General features: G+C 33.5%; 3 protein-coding genes and 1 long non-coding RNA gene across 5 annotated transcripts; 2 read left to right on the top strand and 2 right to left on the bottom strand.

Moving 5' to 3' along the window:
* Positions 1-593: 593 nt before the first annotated feature.
* LOC102665280 (uncharacterized) lies at positions 594-1,061 on the bottom strand. Its single transcript, XM_006598239.1, has one exon. It carries the CDS (start codon positions 1,059-1,061, stop codon positions 594-596), a length of 468 nt encoding a protein of 155 aa, XP_006598302.1.
* A 3,143-nt stretch (positions 1,062-4,204) lies between these two features.
* Positions 4,205-5,755, top strand: LOC121173611 (uncharacterized). The gene is made up of 2 exons (XR_005888784.1): positions 4,205-4,370; positions 4,594-5,755. It is a non-coding gene; the product is annotated as an uncharacterized lncRNA (long non-coding RNA).
* Positions 5,524-13,617, bottom strand: LOC100778732 (fatty acid amide hydrolase). Of its 2 annotated transcripts, none has more exons than XM_003545703.4 (21): positions 13,419-13,617; positions 13,170-13,299; positions 12,981-13,090; positions 12,714-12,774; positions 12,274-12,461; positions 12,045-12,174; positions 11,849-11,926; positions 11,620-11,767; positions 10,773-10,885; positions 10,612-10,687; positions 10,369-10,440; positions 10,104-10,155; positions 9,295-9,375; positions 9,125-9,208; positions 8,923-9,026; positions 8,674-8,766; positions 8,429-8,497; positions 8,026-8,090; positions 6,537-6,598; positions 6,082-6,177; positions 5,524-5,931 (listed from the first exon to the last, which is right to left on the bottom strand). In XM_003545703.4, exons 2-21 carry the CDS (start codon positions 13,246-13,248, stop codon positions 5,869-5,871), a joined length of 1,824 nt encoding a protein of 607 aa, XP_003545751.1. In that variant the 5' UTR covers positions 13,249-13,299; positions 13,419-13,617; the 3' UTR covers positions 5,524-5,868. The 2 variants fall into 2 exon arrangements, with proteins under 2 accessions (XP_003545751.1, XP_040865838.1); XM_041009904.1 differs by having other exon boundaries at positions 13,170-13,295; positions 13,419-13,561.
* A 4,784-nt stretch (positions 13,618-18,401) lies between these two features.
* LOC100780332 (leucine-rich repeat extensin-like protein 2) lies at positions 18,402-20,200 on the top strand. The gene has a single exon (XM_003545704.5). The coding sequence runs from the start codon at positions 18,637-18,639 to the stop codon at positions 19,975-19,977; it is 1,341 nt and encodes a 446-aa protein (XP_003545752.1). The 5' UTR covers positions 18,402-18,636; the 3' UTR covers positions 19,978-20,200.
* Positions 20,201-21,900: the final 1,700 nt, after the last annotated feature.

Below are 21,900 nucleotides of genomic sequence, written 5' to 3'. Positions count from 1 at the left end.
CCATTCTACCGTTCTTGCTTTTTCTCCGTCTGAAGAATTATACAGGTGCTTCCATGATCTCACTGCTACAAATCCAAACTTCTATGGTATGATGGCATACAGCTATGTATGATTGCGCTTGATATTTTGCTTATTAGTCTTTAGATAATTGGATTTTACTCTGCTAATTTGAAATTAAGCAATTAGCTCGACAGCAGCCACTGCTGGGATTATATTAAGGTCAGTCATGATTCTTAGCATGGAATCATTCAAAACGTGAGTTAATTACAATGGATTTTGTTACACAGAGAACGGTCAGATACAGTAGCAATGGTTTTTTAAGGCTGCATCAGCCACAGCTGACAGTAAATGAATTTAGATCAATCGTTATGTCCTTACCATTTTGCGGGTTAATTTGTTTCGTTTTAGCCTATTATGAGGAAATATTATTTTTAAAAGATCTCTCAAATTTAAAAAGAAATTACTTCTCCAGGACAAACTTAAAGAGTAGCGATAATGAACACTAATTCATTGTGAATGTCTCAAAATTACAAAGAAGCAAATTGAAGTTTCAAAAAATAAAGCAGCAGCAACTAATTGGAGTAATATATATTCTAGGGAAAACCAATAATTCTGTTGAGTCCCTCGAAGAAGAAAGAAGAATTAGTTGGCTTGGGAGGTGAGTTTCCTTGTCGCAGATATTCCTCCAACATCTCTTTTGTGGACCTGGCGGACAAGGGATGAAAATGAGAACCCCACTCTTTAAGAAACCCTTTCACGAGAACACATTTCTGGTCATCATCCATGTTGCTCCATTTGTGTTGGGCCTGGTCTTCGTCCAGGCCCATGTACTCGCAGAGCTCTCCGAAGAGGAGCTTTCTGCTCTTGCGCATGGCCTCCTCCGCCTTCGCCGCATGCGCGTTCATTCTGGCGGCCCTCGCCGCCAACTCCGATGCGAGGGCCGCGTCGCTGATGCCTCCATCGCCGGCGGCGGTGCAGGAGATTCGGCGGCTGGAGAGAGCGACGGGGGAGGTGGTGGAGATTGAGAAGAAAGGGGAAATAACGTGAATTCTGAGAGCCATTTAGATGGATTGGATTGGATTGATATCTTTTTTGTTTTGGAGTGATCAAATTGGAGCTCTCCCAAGTCCGAACCAAGCCTAAGCTACAACAAAATACTGAAGGGTAGGTTTCCTTTTTGCAGATACACAAATAGATGGACTCTTTCTTCCACACTTTGTTACAATGTTTATTTATACCATTACTCAATCATAACTCATTTGTTAATTTTTAAAATAATTTAAATTATTTTACACTATACATAAAAATTAAACTCATTTATTATTAATTAAAAATTAGTATATAAAATTTCAAAAAAGATTGAAGAATCTATTTTATGACTATAATTTTTAATAAATAATAAAATATGTTAAAAGGTGATATTATACTGTTCTTTCAACTAATAAAATATAATTCATTTTAACACATAATAATTTCTTTATATAATAATAATACATATGTATTATTATTGTAATATTAGTTAAGACTATATCAACAAAATTATTCATGGCATTTTCATAAATTCTTCTAACTTGTTTTTAATAACTTTTGCGATAAAATTTATGAATAATTGTTTACCTAACAAAAACATATTAATGATGTTATAAAATGTTAAATTAATACAATTAAATTATCCAAAAACATCTTTAAATTTCAGAATGATATTTCAAAACAGTTTAATTTTGATTGTGTTCACTGCAGCCAAGTAAATTGTTGTATTTTGATGAAATAATTATGATAGTTGTTGTATTAAATTAAACACAATTATATTCATAACGACAAGGCTTAATTGCAAAAAGAATTCTTCTATTTTTTTCATTTCACTAAATCAGTCTTCTTATATTTTAATTCACTATCATAGTCTTCCTGTTTTTTCAAATTCATTACCTGAGTCCATAGAGGAAAAAATTAAACTTTGATTATTAGCTTAAGACGTTGATGGCACAACAAGTCCTTCTTATTGTCCCCACAGCGCTCCGTGTATGAAGGCCGATAACAATTCCACCACGGACCAGTCAATGTCGAAGTTTTTCCTTCTGGCGAACAACGCCACCTTTCATGAAGCCGAGCTTCCACCTTTGTTGTCTGTAATGCCGCCGTTGTAATATTTGATGTAGAGGAGGAGGAGCAATGTAAGGGAGATTATGGTTGTCAAGATGCACACCACCACCGCTATGCGTGGTTTGAACGGCGACGAGAAGTTGTTGTTGTTAAGATAATTTTTAGTTACCTTACCTAATTACTGTCGAGAGTAAATTGAAAATACCTCTTAAACGACTGATTATATGTGGACACATGGCAGTCAACGTTTTAAGCTAATAGTCAATGTTTAATTTTTTTATTGGAGACTCCGATAGTAAATTTGGAAAAATAAAAAAACTCCAATAGTGAATTAAAAAATAAAAAGACCTATTTAATGAAATGAGAAAAAATAGAAAGACTCATTTTGCAAGTAAGCATAAAGAGAAAGGGAACGAAACTAAGCTCTAGTCGGTGCCATAAACATGAGCATGATCACAGTGAGTCTAAATTGCAGCATCTCATCTTTTTCCTCTTCTCTACGCGCATTTTCACACCTTCTCTTTCTCCTCTTTCCGCTCTCTGCTTCTCCGGTTGTTATGATCAGAAGCAGGGAGCAGCAAGGTCAAGAACTAGAAGATGCAGAACCAAGTAGAAATGCAGAATCAAACAAGGAAGAGGACAGAAGGCCAAAAAGGGAAATCAACAAGCCATATTACCTCAAGGATTTCGTTAGCAAATAGTGGGTGAGCTGACAGCTGAGTAGTGGTCCCTAGATTCCTTGTCGGCTGAGTAGCACATTCTATTGAAGATTGTCTCCCTTGCAATTGCATTTGTTTTTCCTCCAAGGCACACCATTCCAAAATCCGTTAGAAATTGTTAGCAGAAATTCTATATATATAGGAATGATGTATTCTAATGGATAAGCAGAAATAAAATCTCTTTTCCCTCACCTTGTTCTGGAGGTTCCTAGGCCTCTAATGCTAGGATTCCATTTCAGCTCTTAACACCGGTACTCACTCACGTTGCATTTCCTTTTCCTTATCTTCCAATGCGCACGCAAATTTCGCATTCGCATAGTTTATGTTTGTGTGTGTCAAAATCACGTTCAGGTTATATTTGTTGTAAAAACAGAAGATCCACCGAAGCAGCATCCAAAGAATTAGGGAACAAAAATTGAATTGCAACCTATCAATTTGCTTAAACTGTAAAAATCTACCGATTCTGAATGGATATGTTGTAATTAAAAGGGGGCATGAATTTTAAGACAGCACACAAATGTATAACTTTACACAACTCCACTTTCAATTTTAAGACATGAATTTCAAATTCTTGCCTATCTATTTCTACTCTGAATGTTTGTCCGCTAATAATCCCCTTCGAAAAATGATAATTCTAATTATATTGTTTTCTAACTCTATTGGTCTGTTTGACGTATAGTTTTAATCTAGCTAGGCCACAATTTTAAGGCTTGCAGACATAACAGAAAAAAGGCTTGACAAACTTTAGTCAAATTGCAGAAGTTGTTGCTAGTGGGCATTTACACAAGTTGAATAAAATTATTTTTATTTTTTTATTTCTAATAAAGACTTGAATAAAACATAATTGTGAAGTATCCTGTTCAAAACAAACTTTGATATTTTTCTATAAAATAAAAGTTTGAGATTAATGGCATCATGGGCCAACAAGAATGGCTACAATAAAATGGTCTGAATTCTGAACAGCAATTGTGGAGCTATGATCTAACAATTTTTCAAGATCGTTGAATAATTGATGTATAAAAATATGAAATCACAAATTAAATTTTAATTTGGGATGTACATAAAATTACTAATAAAAGATAAATGTTGCTCCATTTTCTTTCCCCCACCACAATATTGTCAGAAGTTGTATTTTATGTTTAAAGACAATACATTTTTTTTATATATAACTTCCTAAGCTTGTATTGATGTCAACATATGGACCCTTACAGATTTCTGTGTTTTCTCATGCAGGGAGTTCGTCCCTGCGACAAAAGGAGAAGCATCAGCGAGTATCAATCTCTATTTCCTGCAATTGATTTTTCACTGGCAAGTTCCTAGATTTTATCATGCTATGCATCCTTGTGGTTTATGATTTCATAGAAGACGGCTAACATTTTTCTTTAGCTGTACAAAAATCGGGTCTAATTATAATTTGTTCTCTTTGGGTTTTTGCCAAGTCACCTTTTTCTTTTCTTTCCAGATTGATAGTAATGAGGATACATGGTGGAAGGCCGATGTTAGAGAAACAAAGGAAGAACTTGCAGCCAGAGGGCGGAAGTTCATGAACTGGTACGATTTAGTTACTGGGAAATTTTAGTTTATATTCTTTTTGTTCCCCTTGCTTTAATTAGCCGAACTTTAACCCCCCCCCCCCCCCTCCTAATTGCTAGATTAGACTTGACTACTACAATACTAGATCCAACCTATATTATCCGCTATACTGGAAATTGTTGTCAAATATGTGTGGGTTCATTTCTGAGACTCTTGAACTTTATTTTTCACTTCGTCACAGGTTGGGGACAAGAAAAGAGGAGATAGCAATTGTGACGGATAGAGCATTGTTGTTTCATACTCTTAGTGCCTTTGTAAACCACAGCCATCCCTTGGAGAAGAAAGAATTATCGAAGCCGCAAGTTTGCCGATGCCTTCCATGTAGTTATTTGCTATTCACATCCTTTTGAGCCAACAGAGTTGATTATTTATGCGCGATTCTTTTTAGATGAAAACATCTTGTTTCTTCATGGATTACATAAATACAATTTAGTCCTCACCAGTTTTGTGCATTAGTTCAAAAATTTCTTATTGTTCCAGCTGTTTTGGGATCTTGCATGCTGTTTCATGTGGTGCCTAAATTCTTAAACTTTTGGATTACGTTTTTGTAACCGCCGCTGTGATATGTTCAGTGGTACCCTCCTTTTTGTATAGTAGGAAATAACTGACCAGTTTCAATAATATTTGTGCAGCTTTGCCAATTGCGAGCTTCGCTCCGTGGTCATGTTGATGTGTACGAATACATTCAAAAACAACTTTTAAGAGCTCCCTTGCACCTCAATCAGGGTTTTTATGATTTATTCCTAACTTGTAGTGTGACAGGATAGGATGCTTTAATCACAAAAAATCAGGCAAGATGCCTTCGTGAAGGACCTCTCCTCTAGTGATGTTGCCCATAAAAACGCTGAGAGGAAAAAAAAGAAACAAGGTTCTGTAGATATTTCATCCTGACTCGGGCAATCTAGCATAATTATTTCAAATTTCACAAATTATGCTTCTTGTCTGCAACAGGAAATATTTTATATGGGATACTTGTCCAACAAAGTATTCTACTAAGGATACAAGAATCTCAGTCATTACAACATACAATGATATGGTCATATGGTATTGATGTATATTACTCAGTATATTACTTAACGAGCAGCAGATGTGATAAATATGGAAAATATAATTCAATAGATAACAAAAAATTATTATCTTTAAGAGCAATGCTGAACATTCTGTTTCAATAGCACATAATCTTATATTTGAAGTTCTTAAGAAAGAAGCTCCTTCTACATATTGACGACGAGCAAGTTACCTTCGCCCGTGATTTTCTAAATAATTTTTGATTTTGTCTTTAATTATTACTATGCAGATTTATTTCCTAAGAACTTCTCAAATCATAAATCCTTTGGAGAAATGAGATGCACCGAGGATGAAAGCACACACAGCATTTGCTAAATGGATAGCGATTTCCAAATGATAAAACAGCAAAGGCTACTTATAAACCGTAACCAGCAAGAATATCTTAGCTTCATTTAGCCTTCAGAACATCATAGTACGACGCGGGTTTTTTCTTCCACTCACCACAGAGTTTCTGAATAAATTAGGCAGAACTTTTACCAAAGAAATAATCATAATAATAATAGAAAGAGTGACAAAATAAGTTATATATCACACAAAAAGCGGGGAGGAACTTCATAGGAGTAGCAGCACTTTTTACATTTATGCAAGACAATATACGTACCTCCACTTCAGCGGCTACACGCAGTACAGTAGCTTCCGCCCATGGTCGACCCATTATTTGCAAACCTATTGGAAGTCCTACTTTATCGTAACCAACCTATAGAAAAAAACATGTTAGTTAAATGAATTAACAGTATAGGATCAATGTTTAGTTTGGATTAACATCTGGTTTATCGAAACTTTTCAATTAAGATAAATATTAGATTCCAAACTTACAAAACAGTCCTTATAAATTTATTATGGAGAAGACAAAATAAGTTTAAGTTGATTTCAACTTATCTAATTTATTTTACTTTGTTGATTCATTTTTTTTTCTTCTGTAAATACGTGTTGAGAAATTTATTCAAACTAACTAGATATCATTCTATGAACTATAACAATGGCATTTAACTCAAGTGTTCTTCAGAACAAAATAACAAACACTATTCGTAACTGATTTACTTCACTCTCACTAACCGGGACAGAAATGGCAGGGAATCCCAAAAGATTTGCAGGAACAACGAACTGCATAAGGTTAGCTGAAAAACAAGTTTTGAGTTAACATATGAAAAGATAAGTTATTACATAATAGGAAGAGTTGTCGTAAGCATTGCATGACATTTTACTTAGATCGGTCATGAATGATTATGTTCTTCTAATAAGGAAAAACGAATCAAGAGATCAGTATCTCGATACAGATAACAGATCCAATCCAAAACTTTTAATGATGTTTTGTGCTAAGTCCTGATCGAATGGAGTACCATAATGTTCAGTATAAATAATTGCCACCAATATTATGACACTTAAAATTCTGCCAATCATGATAAAATAGATTCTGGATTCAAAGTGTGAGGGCAATATTTAGGTACAAACTTTCACTTGACTCTTTTGTTGACCTTACAAGTCCAGGGATCATTAACTCATGTTTATATCAACGGACAAGTTTACTTTGGACAATACTTTGATAAATTCCTCATTTTTAATATCCTTATTATCAAGTTCTCAAATTAAATAGTGACGAATAGTTTTGCTTTTTTCTTTTTTAATTCTGGGAGATTCTTAATGAAGGCTATTTAATGTTAGAAAAATCATCCATGTGTCATCTTTTGATTTGAAAACTTAATAACAAGGATACAAAAGGAACTTGATTTAAATTTGTCCATTTACATATACTCATTTAATTATATTAGTACAAAGACTTAAGTGCAGTTTTAGATACTTTTGATATTGTTTTCCAATCAAAATTACAATTTCACCTCAGTAACTTTTAAGGTCCACATCAACAGTTAGAATTAGTTACTGAGATTAAATATCAATTTTAATTGGAGAACACCAAAAATACTTAAAAAAACTTTACTTTATCCTTTTAAATTATCAGAGTGCACAAGTAGGAGTGTGCATATAAACTGGTTCGAAATTGTCCGTTTCCGAACTGCACCAGTTTTTTTAACCGAACCAGTTTGTTTAAATAAAACTGAACTGGTTTCTCAAATAAGTTTTGTTCGAACTGAACTGGTTTCTCAAATAAGTTCGGTTCGAACCAAACTGGTTTTAAACCGTTTCGGTTCACTTAATAACTGAATTGTTTTTTTTCTAAAATTGGAATAGTTTTTTTAAAGAAAAAAACAGTTTGTAAACTAGTTCAAAACCGGTTCAGTTCTTAAAACCAGTTTAAACTTAGTTTGAAACCAGTTCAGTCCCCTAACCAATTTTTGAAACCAATTCAGTCCTTAAAACCAGTTTTGTTCTAAACTGGTTTTAAAAACCAATTCTCAAATTTGGTTTAAAAACCAAACTGCTTAAACCAGTTTGGAACCGGTTCGGTTCGGTTTTTTTCCCAAAGTGGTTTTTGCTCACCCCTATGCACAAGTATCAATAGTATGGGACATAGGATATAATGTTAATTATAATGCTGCACTGCAAATCATTAAAGAATAATACCCTAAAGGTGAAGCTAATCCATTACCTGTAGTCTGCATATCTGTTTCACCACTTTTAAGAGCACTGGGAGGTATTATGGGTGCTGTCATGCTGTTACAAACAAAAAACAGTTCAGGTGCAGTTACTCCATATCAATTATTCCAGCCATTTTTTAAAAATCCATTTCCACAGGCAAAACCATACTTCCAAAATAAGACGATGTAGTTGAATTTTGTTAAAAATCCATTTCCATAGGCAAAGTAGATTTCATACCAATAAATTATTAACGACTGCCAGAAAACATATATAGTTATATACTGTTATCCAGACTGTAAAAACTAATTTCAAAGTCATTCAAAGAATTATAAAAGTAACCCACATTAGATCAACTGAACTTAATTTGGCACAGTGCATGAGTAAGGAGTACTCTACCAAATTGGTATACATACCCAGTGGTCGGTGTTACTATGACATCCACTTTCTTGAAAATCTCCAGGTGGTAATACATACTCCTTCGTCTGAAACATTTACCATAAATTTTAGAAGCTACATACACAATTTTTTGGTATACATTAGACAATCTGTGACAGTAATATTTTTTAAAATTGTAACGTCATTTTCCAAGGTCATCAGTAAGAAATGCTTAAATAAAGGGACACAAATTTGTTATACTTATTATCAACTCTCGTCTCACCTAATACATTGAGCTGCAACATAATCGGCTGCTGTAAATGACCGAAAAAGTGCCAAACTTGTACGAGTATCATATGTCAAATTTACACCTTTCCTATGAAAGCAAAGAAATAAAGGAAATCACCATAAATTTTTATAGCCACCGTCTAATATTAACCACTTTGAATAATAGATTAGAAGGATGTCTTTTAAGAATTGGACAACAAAATGAAGTTACCAGTATTAACTTTCAATATATACTCAAACATACCCGTCTTCACAATCAGGATTCAGTGAACATAAGCATTCAGAGCCAATGGAAACAACATGGGCAGTTCGCATCTCAAGAAGCTCTGGTATAACAATTTCTATCATCTTCAAATAATAGAGAAATATACACTACTTAGCCCTGTTTAAATCTATCATGCTTATCTAGAAATAAAATGCATTACATGATAGAATGATGAACTTACTTCACAACCATGCGCCTTTGACAGCAGATTAAGTGCTTCATCACATTTATCAGAGATTTCAGTTGAATGCACATCATTAAACCACTTCACAAGAATAAATATATTATATATAAAAAGGGTGTGACATTAAACTGCACAAAAAATATATTTTGAAAGGATAAGGTGATTACCGGGGTGTACTTTCCAATTCTTAAAGATCCCAAGGCATTTGAATTATCGTTGGATGACAGACTTGGCAAACAAGGTGGTGACTACAATAAACATAAAATTATATGCATCGTACTTACTAAAGAATGGCAAAGTTTTGTATAGAGAATACAGTATAGAATAACTGAATAAAAGTTGGTTTAGTAGTTTGTCTTTGTCATGTACACATCCATAAGAGGTCTAAAAGAGCCTCTGGTTTATAAAGAGTAGCAGTACAAATGGTTTTTAGAACATAATATGTAATTATGGAAGCAGGCTTACTTTGTTATGGCTGGGTAGGAAAACTACCAAATGTCAGAGGGTAATTTATTGTCCTAGGTTCGATACATCCCCTTCTCAGTCAGTCCTTTTAAATGACTGACGTCCATGTTCCAAAGTTAGATCCTGGTAAAGATTTTTCCAAGAACTGCTTGGCTTTATTTAATGAAAAATTACTTTGATAGACTAACTCGACCTCACAAAACCAAATTTGTAGTTCATTCTTAGAATTTGGGCATAGGGTTCATCCCAACAAAACCGGTTTTTAAGGTGAGAAGAGAACTTACCTAAGTCTTATAAGGATTACATTGGTATCTCTTGGCAATTTAGGTGGGACTAAACACACCTCCAAAGGTTGCAATTAAGGCAGCCGAAAGAGGCCACAATTACATTGGTCATATTGTCAACATTTTTGGTTTTCAATCTCAACAATTTTCTTATTACTCAGAAGAATATCAACTGTAGGATTAAAGAACTAGATCCCCCCACCCCCACAGCAAAGAAAAAAATATACCGGTTTCAAACTGATTCTATTTGCAGGTGATGCACCCAACATTGCAGAATACCTGAATCATTAGGACCAAAAAGATCTGTTATATAATATAGGTTCAAGAAGCAAGCCATAGTGATACAGGTTTTATACTTGATATCAAAAACTCAATTAACTAAACCAAACAACTAGAAGTGCAGACATGTACATGTAAAGTTGAGAGCAGTCAAGTAAAATGAAAGAGTAAAAAAAGGAAGATCAAAGAGAGAGAGAAATATGCATTGCATACACTAGCAAGACATCCTCCACCGTTGAAGCAATGGGTCCAATAATTTCCACAGTCCCAGAATCACATAATGACCTGTAAATAAAAACAAAAAAAAAATGGAAGTGTTCCAGACATAACAAATTTAGCTGGCCAAACACTACGATTGATCCTACAATGTGGTAAAAAAAAACATTTTCTTGAGGAGCAAATAGTACATATAAAGAGCTGGTAATGATTGATCCATTACATAGTGCAAGAAATTACCCCTCCATGCTTGTCCGCCCGTAAGTTGTCTTAAATCCCACCACACCACAAAGGGAAGAAGGAATACGGACTGAACCTGCCCTTTTCCAAAATTTTCAAAAATAAGTTATACTGAGAAAATAGAGCCAAATAATCAGTTTAATACATTAGATTTGCTCAACCTCCACCATCAGTTCCCAATGCAGCAGAACATAGTCCAGAAGCCACAATTGCAGCCGGACCTGAAGAAGATCCACCAGTATACCTGTCAGGTGCATGAGGATTTCTTGTAGTTCTGCAACTCAAGAAAATTCAGTTGAATAATCAACAAAGGAAGATTGTGATGAAGAACACAAGATCAATACAAGCAAACCAAAACAGTTTTCAAGGTTATGTAAGAGATTCAGGGTAACTAATGGTGAGAAAAACTCCTTTAATTTCCTAAAGGCTTTTGACACATGTCCCCGTTATAGAAGTTACTTCTCAAATCACACAAACTAGGGAATTGGACCAAGTAATTGCAGAAAACTGAGAAAGAAATAGCAGATAACAAAGATGAAAAGACAACACAGATCATTTGTGAGACCTGCAACCTCATATCTAATCCCGCACTCAATTCCTGTTTACCACCCCAACCCCAATCCCTTCATTCCTTTTAATCCCTTTAACAGATTCCCTTTTCTTCCCCCAGCTGTCACATTGGCAGATCCCCTTACCCATGTTCTCTTCATTGTATACAAGACTGTGCAATCCCTTGCTACTCTTCCATATCTTATGCAATAAACCTTTGTTATGGGAAAGAGTCTATCATGTTGCCATATAACATTTTTTCCTTTCAGTAATGGTTCTTAAGTTTCTGATCAACAAGATGAATGAAGTGAATGAATGAATGAAAATACAAAGAAATTTGTTAATATCACCCGTGACCCGCCCCCTTCCCCAACACACACACACACACACAAAGCAAGCAGAGATCTTTATGTTGATAGTGACATCAAGATTTAAATTAACAATATATGATAAGCTTACCCATAATTAGGATTATTTCCTGTTGTACCCATGCCTAACTCATGCATATTTGCTTTCCCTATGAATATGACACCACAGGTACGCAGTCTTGATACACAGACTGCATCCTCCTTTACAGTGCGTACCTCATGCATCCATGTAGTTGCACCTGTCATCATCAGAAGAAAATTCAAAGTTTTTTTTTTTCAATTACCTCATGCATCCATGTAAGATGCTAAGATTTACTTACCCTTAGATGGATGAGGATAACAATCTATGTCATCTTTGATGGCCATGAAAATTCCATCCAATATCGATAATGGATTTCCTACATAATCAAAGTCCAAGAATATAACTTGGATAATTGTCTGTCTATTCACCCCATGTCTCAACATAATCATGTGTGAAAGATTTAGACTGTAAGCATCCGAATCATACAAGATTACCTGCTTCAAACCTCTGAGTAGATGCTGCCGCCTGCTCCCGGACTTCTGCAGCATCAAACGATATCAATAGTGGTGTAGGAGGTTTATTTCTTCCATTGTCCTCTATAATTGAGATGATGCGCTCAGCAACCTATATATTCAAAGTGTAATTGATTCATTTTACAATTTAATTTGAATTAAGAGAAGACAAATCTGTACAGAGAGTTGCTAACAACTAAATGCTGCATACCATGGATGGGGTTACTTTTCTAGATCGATAAGCATGAGCATAGTCACGTATTTTCCAGTACCGAAAAGATGCAGATGAATTTTCCCATAATTCAGCAACATCATAATGTGGAAGACACTTCAGGGCAGACTCAACTCGATCTTCAGGTCTCCCATCTTCCTCAAGGACAACAACACCAGGCTCCATTTCTAAATTAATGTTACAGACATCAGGATGGATTATATAATAAGCAAACATCCTCAAATAATCAAATGAAATGCAAATAATTTGACACAATTATTAATTTTCATTGTCTGTAAGGGAATTTGTTCCTCCTATCCTAGTATAATCATCTCAAAGAACTTCAAATTTAAGTATATCCAACATATAAGACCACCTGCAATTTAAACACAGACTGCATATTGACAAGAAGCAATTCACAAATGAGGAGAGGAAACCACCTTGAGGTGGATATTCAGGTTTAAACATGGGTTCCTCGGGTATCACAGTGTGGCGCAGTATCTGTTCATAATCATAAAGAAAAAGAAAAAAAACAGACAACATTTAGTCAGTTCACTATGTTACTGTCGTTCACACGCCACACCACTCAGGTATTATTCATAAATCATAATGACACAGCAACTGAAACAAAACACCTGTAGCTAACCATGACATTAGAATACAGGATACAGGACAGTGGTCACTAATTTCAGCAACAAAACACACACCTCATCCATTTTATTTTCCTTCTTCAAAATATTCATAATGATAGGACCTATCAGGGGAGCTTCAATTATCCTCACAAATAACCTAAATACAAATCCAGTCAAATGCGGAGCTGCAAAAAAAAAAAGTCAGTAAGTAGTAGAAACTGGAAATTTAACTTAATTGCAGAAAAAGCAAGCGAGTGAAATTACCTTGCACAACTTCACGTTTGTATTTGGTGGAAGATAAGTCAACGTCCTTGGCTGGCGTCATTACACGCTTTTTCCCCATCTTCTTCAGAGATCGCGAAACACTGATGAATGATCCTTCTCTTTCAGCTTCCTAATTGAATTCAAATTATTAAAAGAAAATATAAAAACAAATAAATTCGAATCGCCGAAGAAACAAGAAAACACAAAAGCTAAAAACGAAGTTAGAAATTGAAATTGCGGAACGCAAACCTAGCGAATAGAGATGCGAGCTATGAAGAAGTAAACTACTAAGTGATAGTAATAAAGTTTTTCATTTGTTTGGAAGTGAGAGCCAACAAACTCTCTGACTATCCTTCTCTCCATTAAAATCTTCTACTAAGCTAATTTACTAGCTACCTGTGGGTGTAAAAACACTTGTGAGATTCATAATTAATTTAAGATTATACTTAAAATTCAGATTTCTGTTTCAATATCTTTTTATGAGAATGAATTCACTAATTTTAAAATTTTAAGAGTAATTCTTATTCATATCATATATTTTTCTTGATATTTAATAATTAAGATTAATTATTTATTATGAAATAAATTATAAGAAAAATAAATAATTCCAAAAAAAATTATACAAAATTATTCAATCATATCACACGAGATGTGATTGGTTAATTATATAAACACTTATATCTAAACTCTTTTTTTATAAAAATATATATATAGTGAATTTTAAGAATTGTATACTCAAATATAATATTAAACATGAATATTAACACTCAAATATATATAATAAAAATATTTTACATAGTGAATATCAACAACAATCATAAATCATTATTACAACAAATAATGTAACAACTTTTATCATAATCTATAACTATTAATAATAAGATTATCTTTGGTGTACATATTTCATTGAATAATTTTATTCTTAAATTTTAAATTTTTTTCTTTTAACTTGCATTAATTTTCCACTATTTTATATTATTAGTTTTTTTATTCTATCATTTTTTTATTAACTATATTTAACTTTTATTTTTTAAATTATCTAAAAAATTTAGAGAAGTACGGTCTTCCCCTAGTTATTATAAAAATTATGCTGCCAATAAATTTTATTAGTTCACAATGTAAAATTAGACTCATAATGTATGACTATTTATATGCTTAAAAAAATGTTAATAAAAAATCAAATATCCCGAACCAATATGAAATGAATTATATTTACATTTTAAATTGTGAAAAAGTTGATTCAGTATGCCAAAACTTTAATATAGTATTATCGTAACGTGTATTTTGCTCTGCTTAATTTTTAAGAAATGGAAAAAGAATCAATATTGAAAAAAAAAACCCTTCCTAAATAAATATTAGGTAACTCTTACTTGGAGATATTTTGTACGAACATTGTTCTAATTAACTTTATACAATGAGCAAAGTCTATATATTACCAACTCCTAAAGTTTCTATATATTGTTAATTTTCATGTTGACTAATAACTTGAGCTTCCATCTTTCTTAATTCATTTGATGCCATGTCCTCAAAATGCAGGGAATTTATATTTAATAGGTGTGATAATGCTACTTATGAATAATTTTAAAATGCAATAATACATTGTGTAATGGATTAAGAAAGGAGTTTCATAATCATATAAAATAATTTTATATTATTAACATATTTTTTATTTTTCTTGAAAAAATATAACATATCTTTTACAACAAACATATATAATTTTAAACTTTTATTTCACCTTTCTTAATTTTTAAAATATTTTTTCATTTAATTTTTTTATTTATATAGTCATGTTTTTTGTTAAATAATGATCTGATAATTAATTTTTAAATATTTATAGCCGTTTTATTTTCTAACTATTAAAAATCGTCAGAAATTACATCCATAATCATTTAATAAGACTAAACAATTTTTTATAGCTAAAAATAAAAATAAAAATGTTTTGCTCATGTCATGTTAACCATATAACATTCTCAATATAAGCAAACCAAACCCTTCAATCCTTACTGCCAACATCACCAAACCAATCCTCGATCCTCAAAAGAAACAAAACAAAAGAAGTAAAACGAAAAGGAAAAATCAAAATAGCAAATGGCAAGCATAGTCGCTAAAATAGGAAGAATCAAAATAGCAAGCAAGCATCATTTTGATATTTTCAAATTTCTTCCCTTTTCCCTTCCCCAAAACAAAATATAGGGTAAAGTTTAAACAACAAGAAAACAGTGAAATAAAATATTGGTTGATTCGGATTGAATTTGAACCCAATTAAGTTGAAGGAAAAAAAAAAAAAACAAACCAATTTAATTGGTTTGACTTGAATTCTCAATTAGTTAGTTGGGTTGATATAAACTTATAAACTCCTTTAAAGTTTTTTTGGTTGGAGTGGAAGGAGTCAAAATAGGGGTGATGGATATAAACTAAAGGAATAAAAAATATAATTAAACCTAAAATTAATAAGAAAGCATGAGGAGTTTTAATGTTATTGACTTGTAGCAAAAAGAGATTTATAATGACTACTATGTCCTTTCAACTTGATTTTCAATACATTTAGATAATAAAAAATGTATTGATGCTGTGATATTTAATATCTTATTATAGAATCAATAGGACAAAAAATTGAATAGTAAAGAGTTTTAGAATTCAGATAAAGAAAAATATCTTATAATGTCCTTTTTTTTGCCATTTCTGTACGTATGGAGAATGAAAAATATATTAATGTTGATATTTTCGTATTCTAAGCTAACTTTTTACAATAAAAAAAAAAAACTAGTTCTAAGCTAATTTGACCAAACATGTAGTAGAAGAAAGAGGAAAGTTGTTGAATAGAATGAATAGGAAAAAATCTTCACCGTTTATCTTTAAAAAGAAAATTTACTCATATTTAATTAAATAGAATGAATAGGAAAATACATAAAAAAAAGAAGTTAAATGTTATTATCAAACTTGATGCAATCAATCGCTGGATAAATTATTCAACTTAAACAATAGTTGTGGGAGCATAAAAAGTTATCATTAAATAACAATATAATATATTATGATATAAAAATTCATTATATTACATATATTTGATAAAGTATTTAGGTTAATTTATAATTTGTTTTAGTAGCTGAAAATTTGATTGAACAGTTGGAATAAGAATAAAATAAATTATAAATATAAAAACAATGCGTAAAATTCCAAAAATGGGCATGCTAGTAGTACACTTGTGAATCTTTTTATCCTTAGACTTTTCACATGTTATTTCTATCCCATCTCTAGCTAAAGCTACCACTAACCTGCTCACAGCACCAATGACACACCTCTTATCTGCGTCATCACCGTTGTTGAATCAGAGAGTCATGGCCGCCATCTGCGCGCATAACAGGTGAGATCATATGTAAATAATTATTATTACATTATATCATATGCGTACGTATTTAATCATAAATCCTATCATTTATTCTTCAATCAACAATAAACAACTTATTTTCTTGTATACTACGATTGCATTAACTTGACTTTGACTTCATTTCGGAAGTGAAATTAGCCCCACCTCCTTTTTATAATGCAATTTGCAGATAGCAAGAGTGCCCGCTGGAAACGGAAACAATAAGATTTCCTTTTAGCAAAGCAAAGGAGCATATTTCGCAGCCACGTAGTACGTATGTTATTCTTATATGTTTCAGCTCACCGCTTGGTCCACAAAACTGCATGCTTAAACGTTAGGAATAAGTAGTAATCAATTTAATTGTAGGTTTATGTAAACTGATTCGCATTATTTATAAGTTAAATGGGTTCAGTTTATCACTCATAAACCAATCCATTAATTCACAACAGTTAAATTTCTCAAAAAATATTTTAAATTAGAAAAAAATTGTGAAAAGTGAGTAACAATTTACAAAAATTGAAAAAAAAAAATATATTATGTCGACCGACGCGTGAGTTAACTCATTTAACAGGATATTTAGGCGAATTTATTAAATATAGACACAGTTAATTTAATTATTCGGTCTTTGTGCAGTGGTATCGTATAGGTTGGGGAAACCCGCATTATCCTTTTGTATTTATCAGAAAGGTAATGGTCCCTCTTGCTTTAAAAATTACTGGTACTTGTACTATCAATTATATGTCAGGTTATGAGTTTTTCGATCCAATTAATTGAATTAGTTTGAGTTATACAATTATCCAATGAAAAAAACTGATAAATATTATTAATATACTCTTTACACATTATTTTCAATAAGTTTTAAAATGACATGAATTTAATTTCTTGTTTAATTAACACACATTTTTCCTTATATTAATAGTTTTGATAATTTTAAATAATAAAAATAATTGAGTTAAAAAACATATTAAAAAAATAGATTCCTAAGATGCACTTTTATACATAGGTTTTCAACTTTTCCTATCCAAGAGCACAAAATTTCTCCATTTTAACTTCGACTCCATGTAGCTTTCACCTAATCAATTCAGTAGGTTTCACCTAATGAAGACATTGATCAAGCTCACACACCATCAATTATTACCTCCTTCCTATAACCATGATAATGCACAGGGATAAAAATATTCAATAAATATAAAATATTACCATTATCTTTGGACAAAATATTCTTATTTAATATTTTCTCTATCATATTATTTTGACATTTTAGTAAAAATAATTGTTTCATTTTATTTGTCATTTTATAATATTAATAAAATATTTTTTATTATATGTTTAACTATTTATTATCGAATGAAAAATAAGAGAAATATACATGAGAGAATATAATTAAAAATGGAAAACAAGAGATATATTAAAATTTTATAGTATAATATATGAAATCTAACATACTAGATTAATTTCTTAATTTCTGCAACAGAATCTCAAATTTCAAATAATGTTTCATTAGACTTTAAATATTAATATTATGTTAAGATAAAAAAAAAGAATAAAACATCAATACTTATGAAATGGAGATAATATGTATTTACAATAGTATTAACATTTACCTGGACAAGAAACAAGTAATTTGACTAATTAGATGCCAACCTTTCAAGGCACACAACTCCAATCATAAAGAACGAAGTGGTTATGCCTAATCTAACGTAGAATTCAACTGGATTTCTTATCTTAACTAAATTCAACTGAATTTCTAATTAGATATTAATTTCACTCGCAGCACTTGCAGTTCCTCTTCCTCCAACATAATAGTATTAACATTTACAGTATTTTTTTTAATTTTAAATATTTTATCAATGTCGTTTATTTTTTTTATTTTCTTATCATATTACACACAATATCATTTTTTTTTTCTTTTTTCTTTTTAGGTGTTGATAGGTTAACTGGGATGATCATCAAATATTTTTATCATTTTCCGATAAAATATGACGGGAATTTAAGATAGTATTTGAAAAGCAAAGCTAAGAACTGAGAAGAAATGAAAATAAAAAGGATAGCATAGTGCCATAATGGAAGCTTGAGAAGGAAGTGGTCCAAAGAAGAAGAAAGATGAAGGAGAACTACTCATACCAATCGTATCCAGATTCAGGCGAGTCCTCTCCACGCTCCAGAGAGATCGACTTCGAGAACCCTCCTCCATGGGACCACCAAAACTACAAAGCCAAGTTCATCTGCAGCTATGGCGGCAAGATCCACCCACGCTCCCACGACAACCAGCTCTCCTACGTCGGCGGCGACACCAAAATCCTCGCCGTCGACCGCTCCATCAAGTTCCCCGCCATGCTTGCCAAACTCTCCGCCCTCTGCGACGCCCAAGACAACAACATCACCTTCAAGTACCAGCTCCCCGGCGAAGACCTCGACGCTCTCATCTCCGTCACCAACGACGACGACCTTGACCACATGATGCACGAGTACGATCGCCTCTACCGCGCTTCCGCTAGACCCTCCCGCATGCGATTATTCCTCTTTCCTTCCGATACTCCTCCTTCGCCTCCACCTGCTTCTGCTCCACCTGATACCGTTATCAAACCTAATAACGTCGATTTTCTCTTCGCTCTCGAAAAAAACGTCGCCGTCCCTGCTCCTCCGCCTCCTCAGCCACCACCGGTTTCTGTCAAATTTAATGATCCGCTGCCGGAGCCTGTGGCGCCGCAGCCGGAGTACCGGTCGCGGTTGAATTTTAACCCTGCGGTTTCGGATCCAAGCGCGATTCAGCGCCAGTTGCATCAATTGCAAATTGCGGAGAACGAGAAAGCTTCGTATCGGAGGAAGAACGAGGATAATTACCCTGCCGGTGATTACTACGTTCAGAAAATGCCCGAGAAGTTCCCGCCAGCGAATTTTCCGGCAAGCGCACCGGGTTATTGGCCTGAAAAACATGTTTCCGGCGAGGCTTATCCGCCGGCGGTTACGGCAACGTCCGGCGGAGGGGAACCGTCGGTTTATATGATTCCGGCGCCGGGGACGTTCTATCATGCACCAGTTATGCGGCCTCCGGCCACTCAGGGATACTACGCAGTGCAACAAATGGGTTCTGATAATTACCGTGAAGCACCGGTTTATGGCGGTGTTCCGCCGCCTAAAGCGGCGATTCCGGCTAGCTTGGCGCCGGCGCAGCAGCCGGTTAAGGCTCCCGCGTATACGGAAGGATTCGGAATGGTTCGGCCAGGTGGGATGCTGGATAATACGGTTGGTCCGTACTCGCAGGTGGCGTACGATAGTGCGAGTGGGAGACAGGTTTATTATACTGTGCCGGGTGGTGGGGTAGTGCACGCTCCTCCGTACCAAGGGGTTTTTCCGCCCGTAACCGCAGATATGAGACCGGGTGTGGTGTCGTTGGGTCAGGATGTTAAAGTCATAAACAAGGTTACTCAAGGTTCAGTGTGATCATTATCGACCCAAAAATAATAATAATAATAATAGTTCAGTGTGATTATGATTATGGTTTATCGCTACATATCTTTTTATTTTCTTTTTTGTTACTATCTTGTTCGTAATCCTATTTATGTAATAGGGATATTATTAGCTTTTTAGTTTTTCGTTTGCTATTGTTGTACACAATATGTCGATGATGATCATAACTTATATCATATTCCTATGGTTTTGTGTAGATTTCTTTCTGTGCTGCTAATTTGGGTCTTGATATTTCTTCTTACTTTCTTTTAACAATTATACTTGAATTAATTTCCAAGATTTCATTGTCTTATTGAGTGTGAGTGCGACATCAGCAGAATTCGGTCGCCATGGATAAGGGCCTGTCAAATGTTGAATCATATGCTCTTCCTTCTCTCATTTCCATCTTTAGCAATAATGTTTTCCGTGCTTGCTTTCTTGGTAGTTGGTTGGTAGGATCTCCTATAGGTTCTTTGTTGCCCCTTATTATTAAATATATGTATGTATGTACCTACCTTAGATTAACGAATAAACACTACCAAGCATCCTGTTTAATTAAGAAAACATAAAAAGAAAAAACTTGGTAGGCATTTTCACTCTTCTCGCCGATTCATGTCTATTCATTCCTTGTCTTTGTTTGGCCTCGATCTAGAGATATGCTTCAACAATATATACATGCCTCTACCTTTAAGATGTTTGGCCTCTAATATTTTGATTTAATAAATAAATTTACACATTTTCACTTTATAAATCTATTCATTTACATATTTTTCTTTTTATTGTTTGCTACTCTTAAATTGAGTTTAGAGTATATCCTCCTAAGACTCTCTCAAAATTTGAATGTTGAATGTCATGATTAAAAGTTTCCTCTTTTCTTTGTAAAATAGTTACCATCATTTGAAGTCCTCTCTATTTGACATCGATCGATCAGTTAAGGTAACTTAGAAACGCTTTCTGCATATTCAATTGCTACTTGTTGGAGGGTCTTCTTTTTGTTCTTTAAAGCCAATTTATTGTTTTTAACTTTACAAAGATATTTTATTTATCATCATTAATCACAGTAATCGGTATACTTGTCTACTTGATCTGTACTTATGATCGCATCTTAACTTATAATTAGCAAGTATCGCTGATACTGAGAGAAGAATTCAGACAATGTGAAGTTTTAAAAAGATCATTCAGTGAAAACAGATAAAAGTTGAATAAGCAAAAATAGTTGTTCAAAATGGCAGAAAGGGCTTTCACATCTGCACATTAAAAAATTGTCACGGTCTTGGTCCACCTTCTATCCTAGACTTTGAGTGTGCATCAAAGGCTACAAAAGGGAACAAAAGTGTTGCAATCACACCTCTGATATTATGGCCAATTAAGATAATTTTGTATAGAACCTTTTTGGTTTCCCCTATAGATATAGTACCAGCGTTTGACGTGTGCGCGGGGTTTAGTTAGACGCTCACATCCAAAATGATAATTTTATTTCATTATGCTAGAAAAACAAAAAGGGGAGCCATAACAGGTGGAAATTTCGTTTTTCCAATACCATCCATGTGTGCGTTTTCTCAAGAATCAAACGCCCATGATTTCCCCCACCACGTCTTCCTTTGAATTTAAGTAGAGGGGTGAGTCTCTTTCACCCCAATTTTTCTTCAAGATTCATTATGGCTTCACACTAGCACAAGTCGCTATTTTGATGACATACTTCGAGGCACCGTGATGCAGGCGCCAATCTGTATTGGAAAGGTGGAGGGAGTTATTACTATATTTTGATTACTACATATCAATAGATGGCAACAAGTATCTTGAAGATATTGGTTAAAAAATATTATGAACAGTTTAATCATATATACTGTAAGTTTAAATTTTTTTAATAAATAAATACATGACACAAACAAAGCAACTAACCACTAGTTCACGTTC

The sequence above is a fragment of the Glycine max genome, chromosome 15, assembly GCF_000004515.6.
Source record: "Glycine max cultivar Williams 82 chromosome 15, Glycine_max_v4.0, whole genome shotgun sequence".
Lineage (NCBI taxonomy): Eukaryota > Viridiplantae > Streptophyta > Magnoliopsida > Fabales > Fabaceae > Glycine > Glycine max.
Note: the sequence above shows the minus strand (reverse complement) of the source record. Positions and strands in the feature narration are given on the sequence as shown.